The sequence below is a fragment of the Myotis lucifugus genome, unplaced genomic scaffold, assembly GCF_000147115.1.
Source record: "Myotis lucifugus unplaced genomic scaffold, Myoluc2.0 scaffold_42, whole genome shotgun sequence".
In the NCBI taxonomy this organism is placed as follows: domain Eukaryota; kingdom Metazoa; phylum Chordata; class Mammalia; order Chiroptera; family Vespertilionidae; genus Myotis; species Myotis lucifugus.
The window spans coordinates 3,841,615-3,860,496 of record NW_005871090.1 but is presented as its reverse complement, the minus strand read 5'-3'; the positions used below and the strand labels follow the sequence as shown (position 1 = coordinate 3,860,496).

Below are 18,882 nucleotides of genomic sequence, written 5' to 3'. Positions count from 1 at the left end.
TGTTACATAAACATTTTTGAATTTACATGAAATACAAATATCACATAAATTTTTTTACAAGATAAAAGCATTTTAAGTTTTACATAAAAATACAATTATTTTTCTTCTCATTTATTTTCTCCTATAAGAGCATTCGATTTGGCAGCCCTGGGGCCCACTCCTATGCAGTGATTGGCTGGAACCAAGTGGTAGCCACCCTGTTCAGTGGGGCCGCGCACTCCACTTTGGCAGCCCTAGACCTGGCCTGCTTCACCAGGCATTTGAGACTGATCCAAGTTGTGGAGTTTGAATCTAAAGCAATGTCTGTCTGCTAGAATACTACCATTCATTCAAATAATATAGTTTCTGTCTTTTTAAACGCCTTCATCTTGGAATGTCTATTCTGTCCAATCCTAAGGATTAAAATTCATTTATGATTGTTACAGTATATGACTTTGATGTCTCGTGAGTAAAACAGTGCTGTAAATTGGTGAAATTTAACATTTTAGTAATAACTAATTGAGACATTTGGATACAGTTGAGCTACTCTCTATTTACATTTCTTTCAAATACTTCTGGATGTAATAAGTGGTGGGTACTGTCGATTTACTTTTATGCTCTTGAGCTGTCATCACTGTACTGTACATGTTTGGACTACACTGTCTGCTGTAGTGTTGAAGGGGTAAAAAGAAACTTAACTTAGGATGAGGGTTGTATTAACAGTTTGCTATTAGGAGATGCTCACAGTACTTGGAAACAGCTTTTTTTTTTTTTACCTGAAATAGAAAATTAATGTTATTTTAAATGTGGTTCCTATAACATGAAAAAAAAAACCCAATAATCTCCTGATTTCTTCCACTGATAGCTCTTGTGTATATTATGGTAAATTTTTGAACAATTAGAACCTGCCAACTATACTGCTCCATTAAAAATGTTTATGGTGAGTATTTTTAGGAGAAAGATGGAAGATCTTGGCCAAACAATCTCTTAATAGGCAGTAATAAGCCCCAGTAGTCCCTGACTGAAACATACTTCCATCTGAATTATCTATAAACTTCCATGGTCAGACAGGAAAACCTGTTGTTTAAGGTGATGACTTCTTAGGTGTAACAAGTTCCTGAATCCAGCAATTTATTTATTTTTGTTCAGTAGGCCATATTTGGGGCAAAAAAGACATAAATACAAATAAGGGTTTCACCATTAAAGATGACAGAAATGCATACCTTCTAACATCAGCTAACTGGTATTAGAGCTAATCGGGGATTTATTACAATGATTGGTAATGATTGACCAGGAAGGATGCCTTAATTCTTTGTCTTTGAAATTTTAGCTACTAAACCAAAATCAGTTTACCTAGAACTAGAATTAAGATTGTATTACTCATGTGAGTGATGATAATGACTTGAACTGGAGTGTTAGTTATACTGACGGTGCAAACCAGCTTCTGTGTATGTTTTAAGGTAGAACCATGGGATTTGCTGATAGATTGGATAGAAGTATGAGGGGAAATAGAGAAGGCAATGGTAGCTCCTAAGATTTTGTCCTAACCAGTTGGAAAAATGAAGTTGCCATATACTGGGGTGAGGAAGAGGTGAGGGGGAGGAAGAAAGCTTGAGGGGAAGTAGAAAGAGTTCAGTTTTGGACATGTTAATTTTGAGATGCATGTTAAGAATCAAATGGAGATGCCTGGTAGATAGTTGGATATATGTGCCAGGAGAGAAGACTAAGCTACAGATGTATATTTGGGAATTTCAATATAGAAATGCTTTTTAAAACTACAAGGCTTGCTGACATCACCAAGAGAGTGAACACAGAAGAGTCCTGTGGAACTCCTGTGTTTATATATAAGTTGAGGACATGAGGAGGAACCAGAAAGGAACACTGAGAAGTGGCCGTGGAGGTTGGTGGTGAACCAGATGAGTGTGGTGTCTTAGAAACTGAGGAGAAAAAACAATTGGGAAAATGAAGTTGTCATTTTTCAAACTATTTCAAGGCCATCAACTTTGTTAGAGCCTATGAAATTAGGTCTGAGCATAGACCAGTGGAGTAGTCAAGGAGAAAACCTGATTGTAGAGGGTTTAAGGAGAGAATGGAAGGAAAGAATTTGAGGTGACAAGTACAGACAAGTCTTTTAAAGAACTTTGCTGTAAATGGAAGTAAAGAACTGGAGTGGTAACTGAAAGGAGGGAGTAGGTATGGAGAGTTATTCTTTCCTGTTTTTTCCAATGCAACCAGATGCTTCATTGTATGTCTAAATCATTTCTACAAAACATGCTAAGGAAAAGTGGTCCAACATTGATTGAGTCTGGGGGTACCCTAACATTTAGTTGTTGAGAAGGTAGGAAGAACCAGCAAAGGAAACTGAGATGTCAGCGTTAGAGTGGAATAAAAGGGAAGTTTCAGCAGCCTTTTAATAGTTCTGGGTGCAGCTGGAATTCAAGGAAGGCATTCATTGACATTGGGATGAGCTGGTGGAAAGTCACGCAGGTTTCTTTCCTGAAGGATGTCTGAACTTACGTTCTCACGTGCCTGTCTGGCTCCAAGAAGAGTGGGCTGGGGCCGCACAATTTAAGTTGCTGCATTTCCCTGACATTTGGTCATGCTCCCTTCTTCAGGAGCATCTTCCAGGATCAGCACAAATCAGCTCGGGCGATGCTGCTCTCTAGGTCTCAGGGCCTTCACAGCCTCTGGTGTTGCAGGGTCTGATATTCGTAAGACGTCAGGAGCAGATGGTTTTGACAAGGAGCACTTTCTTCAAAGCATTTGTTGGTGGTTTTATTTTTACCCCTTCAGAATTCCTCACTGACAGATCAGCTGAAATTCTCAGGAAATAGTCCATTACACAAATAGTGGTTTCACTCTCTAAGTTAGTTTAAACATTAGCTTTTCATTTCTTTTCAAATACAAGATGCTCTTTTCAAGCTGAAGTGAAATCCATGTTACCTGGCAGCTTACCAAACAGAAGATTGTAACTGATATTTTGGATTTTCACCCAGTACAAATCATCAGGATGCTGAGACTTTCCCACCAGGTTCTGCAAGAAGAGGACACTGGGCTGCCTTTCATTGAGGAAACTGGCCCAGAGCCTCCCCTTACAGAACGGAGGGTAAACCCCCAGCCTCGGTGCAGGGATTGGGGGCAGCTGCACCTGGATCTTCATTGCTCAGCTCAATCTTCTCCTCTTAGCTCAGCGCCTCCTGCCACCATTAGCCCCCCTCTGAGAAGAAATATCTGAGATATTAAGTTACTTATATAAGTTCACACAGCTACAAAGAGGTAGAGCTAAGATTCTGGACAGACTATCTGAATTCCTCTGGAGAGGCCTAAGCTGGAGAGGTATATTTCGGAGTCTCAGCATATAATGCTCTTTTTAAAACGATAAGACTGGAAGAGATCACCAAGAAAGTGAACACGATCAAAAGAAAATAGACCTGAGTCCAGGGAAACTCTATATGTGTAAGTTGGGGAAATGAGGAGGGACTTGCAAAGGGATTAAGCAGAGCCAGGTGAGTGTGGGGTCCTAGAAACCAAGGGAAGAAGGTGTTTCAAAGAGAAGAGAGTGATCTGAATGACCAGATGCTGTTGCTGTGTCCTGTGTGGACTGTACAGTTTGTTCATTTGTTTTTACCAGTGCAAGGGCGCAGAGTGGGGACACAGGATGCCTTCCAAAATGGGTCTAGGACAGTTAGAAAAGGACATAGAGTAATTTTTTAATAGATTATATTGTTGCATTAAGTACTCATTAAATCTCCCTGCTATGTAATTAAGGAAATACGGGAAAATGACAGAAAAAATAATTTTAATCCAGGCTCTGAATGAATCCTGCTGGAATGCAGTGAGCTCCCCCACATTAACTACTATTAACATTTTGGTATACTAGTATTTCCTTCTGTTTTTACAACTGTGATTTTTTTGTATATAATTATGATTGTATGGAATACCTGGAATGGCCTATACTGATTTATTCTTCTTTTAAAGTCAGTTTCTAATATAAAAATAGTATATGTTTCTCTAAGGATGTTTGAAAAAGAAGAGTGAAGAAGATTTTAGAAATCAGAGTGAAGAGTCTAAGAGGTCTTTACAATCTCAGTATGCCCCATTAACATTATGGTATCAGATATGTATTTCCATATAATCTGCGTGGCATATGGTGGCATACCTACCAACCTTTCTTCCTGCCTGCCTACCTTCTTATCTAAGAGGGAGCCTAGGGACGGGCTTTGTTCCTTCATAGATGGAGGTACAAATCCAGGGGGTGGGGGTGGGAAGTGGGGCGGGATGGGGGTGGAAATCCAGCCTGCTGGGCCTATCATCAGATACCCTGTGGTAGGTCTCAGTAGGTGATCCTACCACCCTCTAAGAACTCCACTCTTAATGTTAAGCCAGGTCTAAGGAGAAGGTAACACAAAGTCCTAGGACCAATTGGTATTTTAATTCTTAAAAGGGATATTTAAAAATCGACAACCTGATTCTAGGAAAATTTAGACATAGGTTTTTTGGGGGGGAAAAAACTTATTTAAACAACACTTAGAGGTTCTTTGGAAAACACAACTGTATGGAATATTAGAATCAAATAAACCCTGAATATAATTGAGTCTAATTTTTCACTTTTATCTATAAAGAAGCTAAAGTTCAGAGAGCTAGTAACTATCCAGTCCAGAGACTAGCAGCAGAGTTAGGGCTCAAACCCAATTCTCTGAATCCCAGAATCATCCTGAAATTTGTTGGTAAAATTTGTGGTAATAGCTTTTCTGAGCAAGCCTTATTTCAACCTGAAAAACTACTCAGTCCTAAGCCTCCTGCAGTGAAAGGTGTGTGTCTTAACAGAGCTAGATTTAAACTCCTCCATGGTAAGGCTTTTTGGGAGTAGAGAGAGCCCTAAATTAGGAGTCCTGAGGCTTTCATTCAAGTCTCAGTTTTTCCACTTCCTCTGTGATGGTAAGCAAACCACATAACCATGCTGAGTCTTGCTCTTTTTTCACTTGAAAAATATGTGTGGTATACATCTTTCTACCTGACATGGTATTTTGAAGAACTTGATGCAAAATAAAGCATTATGCAAATATAGGGATTTGGTATTTTTATTAAGATTTCACAAGGAACTAGTTTCCGCATCATACAAAAAACATAATTGCCTTCAGAGCAAGGTCCATGTGTGTTTCATTTTTCTGTTCTCTCATCATAAGTGCAGAATAAATATTTGCTAAATAGTGGAGAGCTTTTATCACCTTTAGTAAAATGGAATCTTCATGATAATAACTCTCTGTGAGTGGTGGTATCAGAGGTACTGAGGGGATTGCCATGTTTATGTGATGCCTTTGTTGGGCTTTTGAGTTAAAAATAGGAGGGCGATCTTGTCTGATGTTGCCTCTGAAGTGTAGTATGTTTTGCATGGTAAAAAAGTGACAAAAGTTGCCAAGAGAATGCAACATGCTGTTCTCATCAGACAACATTTTAATCTCATTTTAAGGCTCCTTGGACATGATATTTATATGTGAGAACAATAGAGCTTTTCCCTCTATGCAGCTTGTTTCAGTACTAATAGTGAAACTTACCATAATGCTCTCATTGTGTTTTGTCCAATTTTGCCAATGGATCTTTTACGGCATCGTTGTTTTAAATTTGGAAAACGAGGCAGGGGCGACATACAGTGAGATGACTAACATGTGGTATTAATTCCTCATTCTGTTGATATTTCTGATTTGTTAGGTTGAACTTAGGAATCACATCTTCAGATTGCTCTGGCCAGTTTATTACTTTCATTTGAAAGCAGTGAGGGAATAGAAGTAAAATACTTGTTTTTTTATTCATTAGCAATATTGTGTGCACAGAACTCCATGAAACCAGTACAGAAAACTTACAGCTCTGAGAGGCTACTCTAGAGACCATCTGACCCTGAGTCCACATTTTGCAGCATTAAGCAGGCATGGGAATGAGCACCCGGATCCCTTGACCTATAGTTAAATGGGGTTTTAGTCTATAAAATATGCACATTATTCTGAGCTGTGTTAAGCAGGTTCATATGAAACTGTCAATTATGTGAGTACTTCTGCTTTCAGGATGAAGTCTGAAGACCAAACTATTTTTAGAGCAGTAAACTGCATTCCAAGGTTTAATGTTGTACACAACGAGTACTCAGAATATTCTTACTCACAAGTCCTGTCTCCTTGAAAGACAGCTCTTGAAAGCAGTGGGCAGGGCACTTCTGGGAAAAGGATGGGGCAGCGAGGTGGAGGTGGGGGTGTCTCCTGACTCAACTCGTTAAGGAAAAAAAATGCCTATAATAGAAACAAAGCAATAAAAACCCACCAGACACACTTCCCCGGCCCTTCTCTCGGGAGTGGGTCATTTAAGGTCTATCACGTTCATGCCAGTAAAAGGAAAAGGAGAGTGACTATTATGACATCAGGTAAGAATTCACTGTGCAGGGACGTGAGATGTGCTCAGCCCACAGTGCCACCTCACAGTCCCAAACTGACGTGCCTGAGAAGCACAGTGATGCTGGATCCGGATGACAAGCTTAGCCCGTAGTTAATGTATCTTCATTCTACAAAATATACACATTATTCTGAGCTATATTAAGAAGGTCCAGGTGACACTATTAGTAGATTTTTTAAAAAATGTTACCTGGGACTTAGCAATTTGAAGAACAAGGCAGAATTAGACGAGAAGGGAGAAGGAATGCCTGACTCTTCAAATGCCCATAACCTTGTGAAATTGAGCTAGAGGCACCGCCTTTCACCAGCCGGGCACCCTGCTTTCCAGAAGGGAAAATGCCCCTGTGAGCAGGGTTGCCCTGGGCTTTCCCAGGCCCCTCCTTGTGCTGAATTCATCAGAATTCATTACTGCAGCACAACAGACAGAGGCACACAGCCCCCACTGACCACTGTCTGGGCTGCCGATGTGCAACGAGCTCTCTCTGAAGGAGGGGAGCACGTGTGCAGTTGTTGTGGAGGGTAAATGACCAGACAGTGTCAGTCGTGGGAAATAAGGTAGGCTTCTTTTTTCCCCAGAGTTTTAAGGTCCATAACTTCAGTATCATTTTGATTGCTTAATTTGTACAAGTCTCTTCAAAAATTTATAACAAATTTATAAAATAGAATAAAACAACTAAAAAATTAAGAAATATGAAATGCCTAATTTGTAGTTTGTTCTCTTTCATTTCCCAGCCTTCATTTAAAAAGAAATCCTATATAATAAAAAGGCTAATATGCAAATTGACCGAACGGCTGAACAACTGGTCATTATGACGCACACTGACCACCAGGGGGCAGATGCTTAACACGGGAGCTGTCCCCTAGTGGTCAGTGCACTCCCACAGGGGGAGCGCTACTCAGCCAGAAACTGGGCTCACGGCTGGTGAATGCAGCGGCGGTGGCAGGAGCCTCTACCACCTCTGCGGCAGTGCTAAGAATGTCCAACGGCCGGCTTAGGCCCTCTCCCCTCAGGCCTAAGTCGGCAGTCGGACATCCCCCTAAGGCTCTGGGACTGCAAGAGGGCACAGGCCGGGCTGAGGGACATCCCCCCACCCCCCACAGTTCATGAATTTCATGCACCGGGCCTTTAGTCCAGTGATGGCGAACCTATGACACACGTGTCAGAGGTGACCCACAAACTCATTTTTTTGGTTGATTTTTCTTTGTTAAATGGCATTTAAATATATAAAATAAATATCAAAAATATAAGTCTTTGTTTTACTATGGTTGCAAATATCAAAAAATTTTCTATATGTGACACAGCACCAGAGTTAAGTTAGGTTTTTCAAAATGCTGACACGCTGAGCTCAAAAGGTTCGCCATCACTGCTCTAGTCCTTTAATAAAAATACTGAGTTCCTCAGATGGTCAGGCTATCTTTTAGGTCCTAAGGGAAAACATTGAGCAAACCTATAAAACTTTCCACCCCTGTGGAATTTTTGTGCATGGGGGACAAACAATGAATAAGATAAAGACACAAAACAGATGGGTGGTTAGATAGTGGCAGGGACACAGGAGAGAGGGTAGTGGAATTCAGGTGAATAGACTATTTAACCTGCTTGGAAGTTGGCTGTTAAGTAAACATCAGACAGAAGTAAACAAGAGAGCCAGGTGGATGTTGGGTGGAAGAGCTTTCTGGAGGAGAACAGCATGTGTCCTGACCCTGAGGCAGGAGAATGTGGCTGAGAAACAACAAGGAGCAAGTGGAGAGGGCGAGAGGGCATTTCAGCTCAGAGGACTGAAGGCGACCAAAACATCTAGGGCACTGTTGGATTTTACTCTGTATCATTTAAGAGCACCATAAGGTCACTTATGGAATGAACTGTTTTCCCCCAAATTCGTATCTTGAAGGCCTCACCCTCAATGTGACTGTATTTGGAGATGGGCCTCTAAAGAGGTGATTAAGATAAATGAGGTCATAAGAGTGGGGCCCTAATCTAATAGGACTACATCCATATAAGAAGAAGAGACCCCAGGAATGTGGGTGCACAGAGAAAAGGCCATCTGTGAGCCAAGGAGAGAGGCCTCAGAAGAAACCAAATGTACTGATACCCTGACCTTGGACTTCCAGCCTCCAGAACTGTGGGAAAATAAGTCTTTGCAATTTAAGCCACCCAGCCAGAGGCATTTTGTTATGAAAGTCCTAGCCAACTAGTGCACTATCCTAACACCCAAATGTCTTTGATCAGGGAACTTTCTGCTAGTTAGTCAAATTGATCTTCAGCAAACCTTATTAACTGGCAGCAATATTTATTTTGTGTTGATCAAAAAGGTGCTAACTCATCCTACGGGTACTGTATTTAATTTAAAACTGGTTAACCTACAGGTTAGTCATCCAAAGCAGTGCTAGTAAATCAAGCCAGTAAGAAACTTTTTATAAAAGTTTCTTGTGCATTGACAGTTTAAGAGTAGTTCTTACAATTATTTTATTGCTACCTCTTTTGTGCTGTCTCTTTTTAGCATAGAATTGGCCTTTGGCTGATACGAATGAAGAAGGAAGATGCCATACCTTCCCTTCCCATGCCTCTGTCCCCTCAAACCATGCTCTCTCTTTATTAGCTTACCACCTCTCTTCTAACAAAACTCCTTTCTTAGCAGCACAACAATGATGGGGAGGAAAGCAGTTGGCTGCTTTTGGAGACTTATTGTTAGAGAATCTTTTCTTGACTCCTGTGGCAGATCTCAAGCAACTTTCCTAAGAGTGGAAAGATTAATTAAAATATAACCACTAAATAAAGGCTTTGAGCCTTTTAAAATTAAATCGTGTGCTTGTAGTTTCCCTAGAAACCACAAAAGAGCAGTCAATAAGGTTGTCTTAAAAGATTTAAAGATATGAGTATGAATGATAGGAAGCCTCAGCTACTACTTAGATTATGATGAGAACATCCAGCAATTATATAATTTTTACTAGAGGCCCAATGCATGAAATTCGTGCAAGAGTAGGCCTTCCTTCCCCCAGCCACCAGCAGGCACCTGGGACCCAGGCTTCCCTCACAGCCCGGCTTTGTCCGGAAGGTCATCCGGAAGAACATCCTGAAGGATGTCTGGTCTAATTAGCATATTATGCTTTTATTATTATAGATATCAATTTTTCTCTAACCTCATTTTGAAATCTTCAGGACAAATATGTTATTATACAATGAGTGTTAACCTCAAAGACCTTCCTTACCACTCAGGGAATTAGCAAGAAAGAAAGGAGTATAACCAGCAGGCCATTGGGTTCCATTGGCATGGATCTGTTCATGTGAGAAATCTATGTTTCATTCCTGTTCTAACAATACAGTCATTGGGAAAGTGGAAAAATTTAGTCAGTCTATACTTTTTATTATATTTTATTTTTTCAATTACAGTTTACATTCAATGGTAGTTTGTATTAGTTTCAGGTGTATAGCGTAGTACTCAGACAATTATACATTTCAGAAAGTGCTCCCCCAAATATTTCCAGTTCCCACCTGGCACCATACATAGTTATTACAATATCACTTACTGTACTCCCAATGCTGTACTTTACATCCCTGTGATTATTTTAAACTACCATTGTAGTCCTTAATCCCTTTACCTTTTTCACCCAGTCCCCCAAGCCCACTCCCCTATGGCAACCATCAGTCTGTACTCTGTATCTACTAGTATTAGTCTATTTCAATTTTGTTTGTTTGTTTTGTTCTTTAGAAGGAGACTTAACTTGGGGTGGTGAACACACAATACAATGTACAAATGATGTGTTGTGGAATTGTGCACCTGAAACCTGTATAATTTTGTTAACCAGTGTCACCCCAATAAATTCAATAAAAAGGAAAAAAATAAATAACATGTATCAATTATCTACACTAATAAAAGAGAAACATGGTAATTAGCGTACGACCGCTACCCTTCCCATTGGCTAATCAGCATATCCTTATGCAAATTAACTGTCAGCTAAGATGGCGGCCGGCAGCCATGCACTGAAGCGAACAGGGAGGCTTGCTTGCTTCAGTGACTGCGGACTCCAACGTTCCCCGCCTGCCGCTGCCGGCCTCTCAGCTGCAACTCTAAGCAACTATGTACTATGTTGCAAATAAGAAGCTAAACAAAACCCCAGAAACCAGCCGGACTGAAAGCCAGCCGGACCGAAACATTGTATCGATGTTTTCAGCAGTGAGGCCTCAGAGCTAAAGCTGGCCCAGAATAAAAAAAAAAAGAAAAAAAAGAAAAAAGAAAACAAGGAGCGGTTGGGAGCTTCAGTTACTCGCCAGCCAGAAAACAGCCCTCAGCCCCTCACCCAGACTGGCCAGGACCCCAGTGGGGACCCCCACCCTGATCCAGGACACCCTTCAGGGCAAACCAGCCAGCCCCCACCCATGCACCAGGCCTCTATTCTGTATAGTAAAAGGGTAATATGCCTCCCAGCACCGGAATCAGCGGAGCAGCGAGGCTCCTGGCACCGGGATCAGTGTGACAGGGGGCAGCGCCCAAACCCCCTGATTGCCCTGCGGCTCTGTGTGTGACAGGGGGCGGGGCCACAACCTCCCTATCCGCCCTGCTCTGTTCGTGACAGGGTGCGGCGCCCCAACCCCCTGATCAGCCCTGTTCTGTGCTTGATAGGGGGGAACTCCCCAATCCCCTGATCGCCCTGCGGCTCTGTGTGTGACAGGGTGCGGCACCCCAACCCCCTGATCAGCCCTGCTCTGTGCCTGATAGGGGGGAGCTCCCCAATCCCCTGATTGCCCTGCGGCTCTGTGTGTGACAGGGTGCAGCTCGCCAACCCCCTGATCGGCCCTGCTCTGTGTGTGACAGGGGAAGGCGCCCCAACCCACGGGCCCTGCTCTGTGTGTGACAGGGTAGAGCCATAACCTCCCCATTGACCCTGCCCTGAGTGTGACAGGGTGCAGCGCCCAACCCCCTGATCCGCCCTGCTCTGTGTGTGACAGGGGGCGGTGCCCCTACTCCCCTATCGGCCCTACTCTGTGAGTGACAGGGGGGAGCTCCTCAACCCCCTGATCGGCCCTGTTCTGTGCGTGACAGGGGTGAGCTCCCCAACCCCCTGATCGACCCTGCTCTGTGTGTGACAGGGTATGGAGCCCCAACCCCCCTGATGGGCCCTGCTCTGTGCGTGACAGGGGGTGGCGCCGCAACCTCCCCATCGACCCTGCCTTGAGTGTAACAGGGGGCAGTGCCCCAACCCCCCAATCGGCCCTACCCTGAGCGTGACTGAGGGTGGCATCGCAACCTCCTGATCCGCCCTGCTCTGTGCATGACGGGGCGGCGCCCCAACTCCCCAATCGGCCCTGCTCTGAGCCTGACCAGGGGCTGCACCTAGGGATTGGGCCTGCCCTCTGCCACCCGGGAGCAGGCCTAAGCCAGCAGGTCGTTATCTCCCGAGGGGTCCCAGACTGCGAGAGGGCACAGGCCTGGCTGGGGGACCCCCCCCTTCCCACCCTCCCGAGTGCACAAATTTTTGTGCACCGGGCCTCTAGTATTTCAATAAAGCTGGAAAAAATTAAAAATAAATTAAAAATAATTTCCATATATAAGTGAAATCATATGGTATTTGTCTTTCTCTGTCTGACTTATTTCATTTAGCATAATGCCCTCTCGGTCCATTCATGCTGTTGCAAATGGTAATGTCTCATTCTTTTTTATGGCTGAGTAATATTCCATTGTACTTGTACCACAATTTCTTTAGCCAGTTGTTTATTTGGTTGTTTCCATATATTGGCTATGATAAATAATGCTGCAATGAATATAGGGGTGCATATATACTTTTGAATTAGTGTTTTGGGTTTCTTTGGATATATTCCCAGAAGTGGAATCACTAGGTCCAAGGCAGTTCCATGGTTAATTATTTGAGGATCCATACTGCTTTCCACAGTGGCTGTACCAATCTGCATTCCCAAAAACAGTGCACGAGAGCTCCCTTTTCTCCACATCCTCACCAACACTTGTTGTTTGTTGAGTTATTGATGCTAGCTGTTTGACCAGGTATGAGATGATATTTCGTTGTGGTTTGAATTTGATTTCTCTGATGATGAGTGACATTAAGCATCTTTTCACATGTCTTTGGAAACATCTCTCTCCAGGTCCTCTGCCTGTTTTTTAATTGGATTGCTTTTTTTCTTGGTGTTGAGTTCTTTATAAAATTTGTATATAACTCCTTATCAGAGGTATCATTGGCGAATATCTTCTTCCATTCAGTCAGTCTATATATTCTTTTACTCTTAAAAAATATTTATATGACAAACTAGTAAGATTGACTTTTAGCCAAACTGACCAGTCGCACTAGCTAAAACATTTGAGATTCTTTGTGTGTTCATAAACATAGCCTTGGAAGGTATATTTTTGTCATTCAGACACTCAGTGAGCATATTTAGCCTTTTGTGTCAAGCATTGTGACAGGTTCAGGGACTACATAGGTGTGTGTAGGGCAGTCTCCCGCCTCCAGCTGGCTTTCAATTACAAAGATCTAAAAGCTCAAAGCAAACCAAAATCAAGACAGTTACATCACATGCTCAGATGAGTGCTCTAGGAGCTAGAATGAGAGTTTCTAGACTGAGTACGGGATCCAGTTAAGGAAGTATTTCCTTGAGAAAGAACCAGAAAAGGATATTCAAGACTTGAAATCATATATGAAGGAGGTATGCAGCAAGAAATGGAGGGAGATTACCCAAAATGGAGCAATCTGCTCCTTTTTTACCTATCATTTTCATGTGTTATTTCATGTAAATTCCAATGAAAGTACATTGCTACTTAAATGGCTTCAAAGACACCTTTTTTAAAGTTCTTATGCTTATAGGGTACCCTAGGGTCTGCACAGGCCTTAGGCAATGTAAAATACTTTATTGCACTTTTAAATAATGACATATAAGTTCATTGTAGAAAGTGGTCTATTTTTAGTCTCAAGAGGAATCCAAACCCACTTCTCTAGAAGAAACTTTGGAGATAAACACTCATGTAAAATAGCCTGTGAAACAGCTCGCAGTGTTTATAATAGAATTTGACGCTCCATTGAAATCCCCACAGAAAGCTTCAAAACATCTTGGCTCTGACCTTTTCAGACCAAGGTCACTTATTTTTTGATGAGTCAGAAGACCGTGTTGATGGATGAAACTGGTGAAGCATTGACATTTGGATGGTTAGCCAATTCACTCCTCTCAACACCAAGACCATGCCAATGTGTTTTGTAATCTCAAAATAACCCCTCAACTAGATGACAATCGAGGGAATGGGTAATCCTGAAGAGAATCTAACAACTAGTTTGTGTACTTGAACATTTCTGTCTTATGTAATCAGCTCAGTTTTTACAAATCTCAATGTATTTTTGAAGCATTTTGCCCAGGTGCTGTTATTTTCTCAAGACCACTGTCATCACTTTCAGTCCTTTTTTCTTTTCCTTCCTAACTCTCCTTGACACTGTGATTTAGTTCCGTTTATTTAGATGTTCTTCTGTCGTAAACTTAATGGGGGTGGGAGTGTTAGAGATAAGTTAGGATTGGCCGTCTGTGTTTTTGTAAATCTCAAGAGATTGTTATCAAGTCCGTTGGTTCATGGGACATGACTTTCTTCCCCCTAGTTCTGGGTCTTTGCCATGGTCAGCAAGAAACCAGTTGCTTTAAGACCAACATCCCTCTGGTCAAGTTGCAGGCCATCTGCTTGGACATATGGTCACTCTTTGATCTTTTAACAATTTATTCTCTGTCCCCTCTGGTGCCTAGATTCTCCCTGGACCTTTGGGAAACATGAGGATGGATTTTCCTGTGAGCTTCTCTTTTAGGGACAGATAATTTAACCTGATTGGAAAATTCCAACTTATTTGTGAACAGAACCTGGTAGTATTCATGTTTCTCCTATGGGGTCTGCATCCTGGATTCATTCCTAGCTGACCCCTACCCTTAATGCCATCTCATAGAAAACTATTCTGGACCAGGTAGGAAAGTGTCATTTCTGCTTTATTACTTTTTTTAAAAAAATGGTGGAAATCCTGGCTGGGTGGCTCAGTTGATTGGAGCATTATCCTGTACACCAGAAGGTTGTGGGTTCAATTCTAGTCAGGGCACATACCTGGGTTGTGGGTTCAATCCATGCTCAGGGTGCATATGGGAGGCAGCTGATCAGTGTTTCTCTGTCATCTCTCTCTCTCTCTCTCTCTCTCTCTCTCTCTCTGTCTCTGTCTCAAATCAGTAAAAACACATCCTCAGTTGAGGATTTAAAAAATGTGGCAAAATGTATAAGACATAAATTTTTATCCTTCTAACCACTTCTGAGTGTACAGTTCAGTGGCATTTAGTCCATTCACATTGTTGTACAGCCCTCCATCTCCAGAACTTACTCATCTTCCCAAGCTGTGCTCATTAAACAATGACTTCCCATTCCTGCCGCCCACAGCCGCTGGCATTCTGCTTTCTCTCTATGAATTTGATTACTAGGTACCTCTTATAAATGGAATCCTCCAATGTTTGCACTTTTGTATTGTTTATTTCATTTAGCATAATGTTTTCAAAGCTTATTCATATTGTGGCATGTGTCAGGCTGTTGTTCCTTTGTCAAGCTGGATAATATTCCATTGTAAGCATATTACACAATTTTGTTTATCTCTTCATATACTAATGGACATTTGGTTTGCTTCTACCTTTTAGCTGTTGTGAATAATATTGCTGTGAACATTGGTGTATAAATATATTTTTGAGTCCCTGCTTTCACTTGTTTAGGGTATGTACTCAGAAGTGGAAGTGTTGTATCATATGATAATTCTATGTTTAATTTCTTGGGGAACTGCCATACTGTTTTCCACAGCGGTTCTGCTTTATTCTTGACCCCTGTCTTAGCTGCATGCCTGTGTTCAGGACTGAAGAGGTGACGTTAGGGATGAAATGGACTGAGGGGCTTCTACTCTCTCGGGGAGCTTTTTGTTTAGGAGAACCTTTAAAAAAATTAATGAATGATCCCTAGGCAAAAAATTCTCTTTCACTGCATGTTAATAATGTCCTGAAATATAAACATGGCCCCATCAACACTGAGCCCTGGGAATTGTGGGATTTCAGCTTTTTGTTCCTAATGTGACAAGGGCTGTTAGATAGCAGAATCAAACAGGTCCTCTTCTAGCTCCTCCCACAAGATTAATGAAGCATCACAAGGAACAGAAGATTCACCAGTTAGTCTCAGTATGGACTTAGCTCTAAGATATCCAAGCAGTGAGAGGCAAGTTTGCCCTCCGACGTGACAATGAGGCCAGCTGCTGGGACACAGTTAGTTCCCAGCGGCACGAGCCTGCCGAATGAACTCACTGAAACTTTCATCCCAGGAGATGCCACAGGATTGCCTCGTCCAGCTCTCCACCCCCAAGTCCACCAACCTCGCCCCCAAAGGTTCCGGGTTGCTGCTGCCTTGTACACACAAAAACCGAGTACCCAAAGGACAGTCCTGTTCTCCAGAACTTTCCAAATGGTTGATCTGTGTCAGCTACTCTAATAGGACTTGCACAGTGAGATTCAAGAGTGGTGTCCACCCTCAACTATAAGCCAACCATGTTACCTGTTTTTCCATCAAATGTTCATGCTTGCTTCCTGTTTGGCTGCCCCAGGGCTGAGCTCCCCTCAGTTCAGTTCTCAGGAAAAGCTTGTTTAGAGAAACAGAATTAGAGAAGATTCCCTAGACCAGTGGTTCTCAGCCTTCTGGCCCTTTAAATACAGTTCCGCATGTTGTGACCCAACCATAAAATTATTTTCGTTGCTACTTCATAACTGTAATGTTGCTACTGTTATGAATCCTAATGTAAATATCTGATATGCAGGATGGTCTTAGGCGACCCCTGTGAAAGGGTCGTTCAACTGCCAAAGGGGTCGCGACCCACAGGTTGAGAACCGCTGCCCTAGAGGAGATGCAGCCCTGTTCTTCTTAGAAACTCCCTACATTTATCTATCCTGGGATTAAGCAGGACCATCTACAAAGGGATTCCTGGCTGCTGTCCTGACCCCTCCTGGGACACTCACATCTTCACTCAGGGCCGCCTCCTCTGCATAATGTAGCCTTCATCCCACCACGCTCACTGTCGTACAGCTGATCCACTGTACATGCCACCTTCCGTATCTGAAGCCCCACCAAACACATGGCTCCCTCGCCATGGTGGTAGGTGTTCTCCAGGCACGTGGTTTGTGTGATCCTGTGTGCCACGTGAACCACCCCGCCGCAGCCGCTGGGAAGCTGGGGGACAGGGCAGCAGTCTGCTAGGTGTTCACCTCATGCCAGTCTTCACCTTGCTTTGTAACCTCTTTTTCTTTTCCTCATTGCCTCACTTACTTTAGGTTGTTGAATTATCTGACTTTTTGTAAGCTATTCAGATCTTTTAAGGGACAAATTGGAAGTATAAACATGAACCAGGTATTCGTAGTTGCTCTGAATGCTCAGAGGACAAAATGTATATAAATTATTCGTTTTCATGGAACTGGAATGTGACCAAGATAGTTGGCATTAAAACCACTGGGGGCTGAGTGGAGATGGACAAGGGGGTGAATATGGGGAACATCTGTAATTGTGTCAACAATAAAAGCACACTGCTATTCTGAATACAGAAAATGGGGGACTCGCTCTAGCCGGTTTGGCTCAGTGGCTGTCGACCTGGGACCCTTCGGTCAAGGGCACGTACCTCAGTTGCAGGCTCCTCCCCGGCCCGGGCACTGGTCAGGGCTCTAGCAGGAGGCAACCAATCAATGTGTCTCTCTCACATCGATGTTTCTCTCTTCTTTCCCTCTCTCTTCCACTCTCTCTGAAAATCAGTGGAAAGAATATTCTTGGGTGAGGATTAAAAAAAAAAAGAATGGGAGACATCTGTAATAGTGTCCACAATAAAAGCTCTCTACTACTCTGAGTACAGACTGACTATACTGTAAGTTCTGTGCTGTAGGGGCCTTGGTTGGCTGCCCGCTCTGAAACTCCAGTGGCTAGTGCTGTGCTTGGCACACAGGGATACTCAGTACACGTGCCCTGAGCGGCCTGGACAAGCAGGATCTGGGCACCTAAGGTTCCCACCACCACCGTCTGCCGGTGCCCAGAGGCAAAGAGGAGCCGTGAGGCTCTGGTCTTGCCTCCACCTGTCACACCTGGGGGGACACAGCCGGCACCTCTAACGTTCTCCTGTCTCCCTCTTTGCAGACTCACATTTCCAGACTCCCTCCCGGTGCGGTGGCAGGACAGTCCGTGGCCATCGAAGGTGGGGTGTGCCGCTTGCAGAGCCCAGTAAACTGAACCTTCAAGCTGAGCATGAAGCACCTGAGGGCATTTCAGAACCTGAGATTTCCGTATTTTTAACAGAAGTTGGATGTCCTGTCCTATCGTCTTCATTTTATAACTCCTATTGCAGCCTCGCACACCGCTGGCGACACTAGTGCTGCCACAGTGAGTGCTAGTGACACGCCGGCCTTTGGTGGGCGGGTGGGCTGAGTGCACGAGTGTTTGCGTGTGTGCGTGTGCGTGTGTGTGTGTGTGCGTGTGTGTGTGTGTGTGTGTGTGCAGCGTGAGTGCTTGCTTCTCCCTGATGAAATAGAAACTCCCCCATATTGCGTAACCTAAGACCAGGAATGAGTCAATCATCTTTACAAAATGTGTGCTTTAACTGTTTACAAGTCAAACGTAAAGTTGCAGGAAACATTTTTTATTTCGTAAAGAGGTACCAACTGTCGTCGATGTAATGTGTCTGAATTGAAGGGTAAATCTGCTTGTTTAAATGACTTGACAGTGGTAGTGCTCCATTTAGTAACAGTAATAAGTGATAAAGTGTTTTTATTTGTTAACCAGTTTAAGTGGATCCTGTGGTGACTTAAACTGTTATTCTCATCCCTCATATGGGGCATTTTTCTTTAACAAAGAATGGTTTCAGTGAAACAATCTAGCAGAGAATCAAGGTCAGAACCTTTTAAAATAATAGTCTTATTGACAAAGTTTGTACTTCTTCCCTCAAGCCTTTCTAAACGTAATAGCTTCGAGCTGTGTGTACTGTATTATGAAAGGATATGTAAAGAAACCATACGGTAATGCAGTCCTTAATTTGTGTATAATGGAATGTTATTTACAATGTAACACTGTAAATAAGAAAGCAAAATTTATGGGAAAATTCAATATTATCTTTGTTTCTTGTTTAAATATATTTTTAAGGTAAAGGCACAAAAATAAAAGAAGCATATTACTGGGTATAGTGTGTGACTCCTCAGACTAATAAATTATCTTTTGAATCCTAGACCGGCGAGCCATTTTTTATTTTGTTTGTGAAACGTTACTTCTTCCAAAAATCATACTATTAGCCTTCTTGCTGGGATTCTGATTGGTCAAAATCCAGGCTTATGTTCATACAATAAGTTGGGTGGGGCACTAGCAAGGTAAAAGTTGAACTTAGTACATGATTGAATGGTCAGTATAGAACTCCCTGAAATTTCTGTTCCAACTTGATAAAAATAACAAAAGAA

General features: G+C 42.7%; 1 protein-coding gene across 7 annotated transcripts in view; it reads left to right on the top strand.

The window, feature by feature from the left end:
- TASP1 (taspase 1) overlaps positions 1-18,656 on the top strand; it is a 229,012-nt gene extending 210,356 nt beyond the window's left edge. For 3 of the 7 annotated variants that reach the window (XM_014455121.2, XM_023753189.1, XM_023753194.1), the window contains one exon: positions 17,576-18,656. In XM_014455121.2, coding sequence (XP_014310607.1) covers positions 17,576-17,808 — 233 coding nt within the window. In that variant the 3' untranslated portion in view covers positions 17,809-18,656. The remainder of the gene's footprint in view (positions 1-17,575) is intronic. The other 4 variants (XM_023753192.1, XM_023753191.1, XM_023753190.1 and 1 more) reach the window with 2 other exon arrangements.
- Positions 18,657-18,882: the final 226 nt, after the last annotated feature.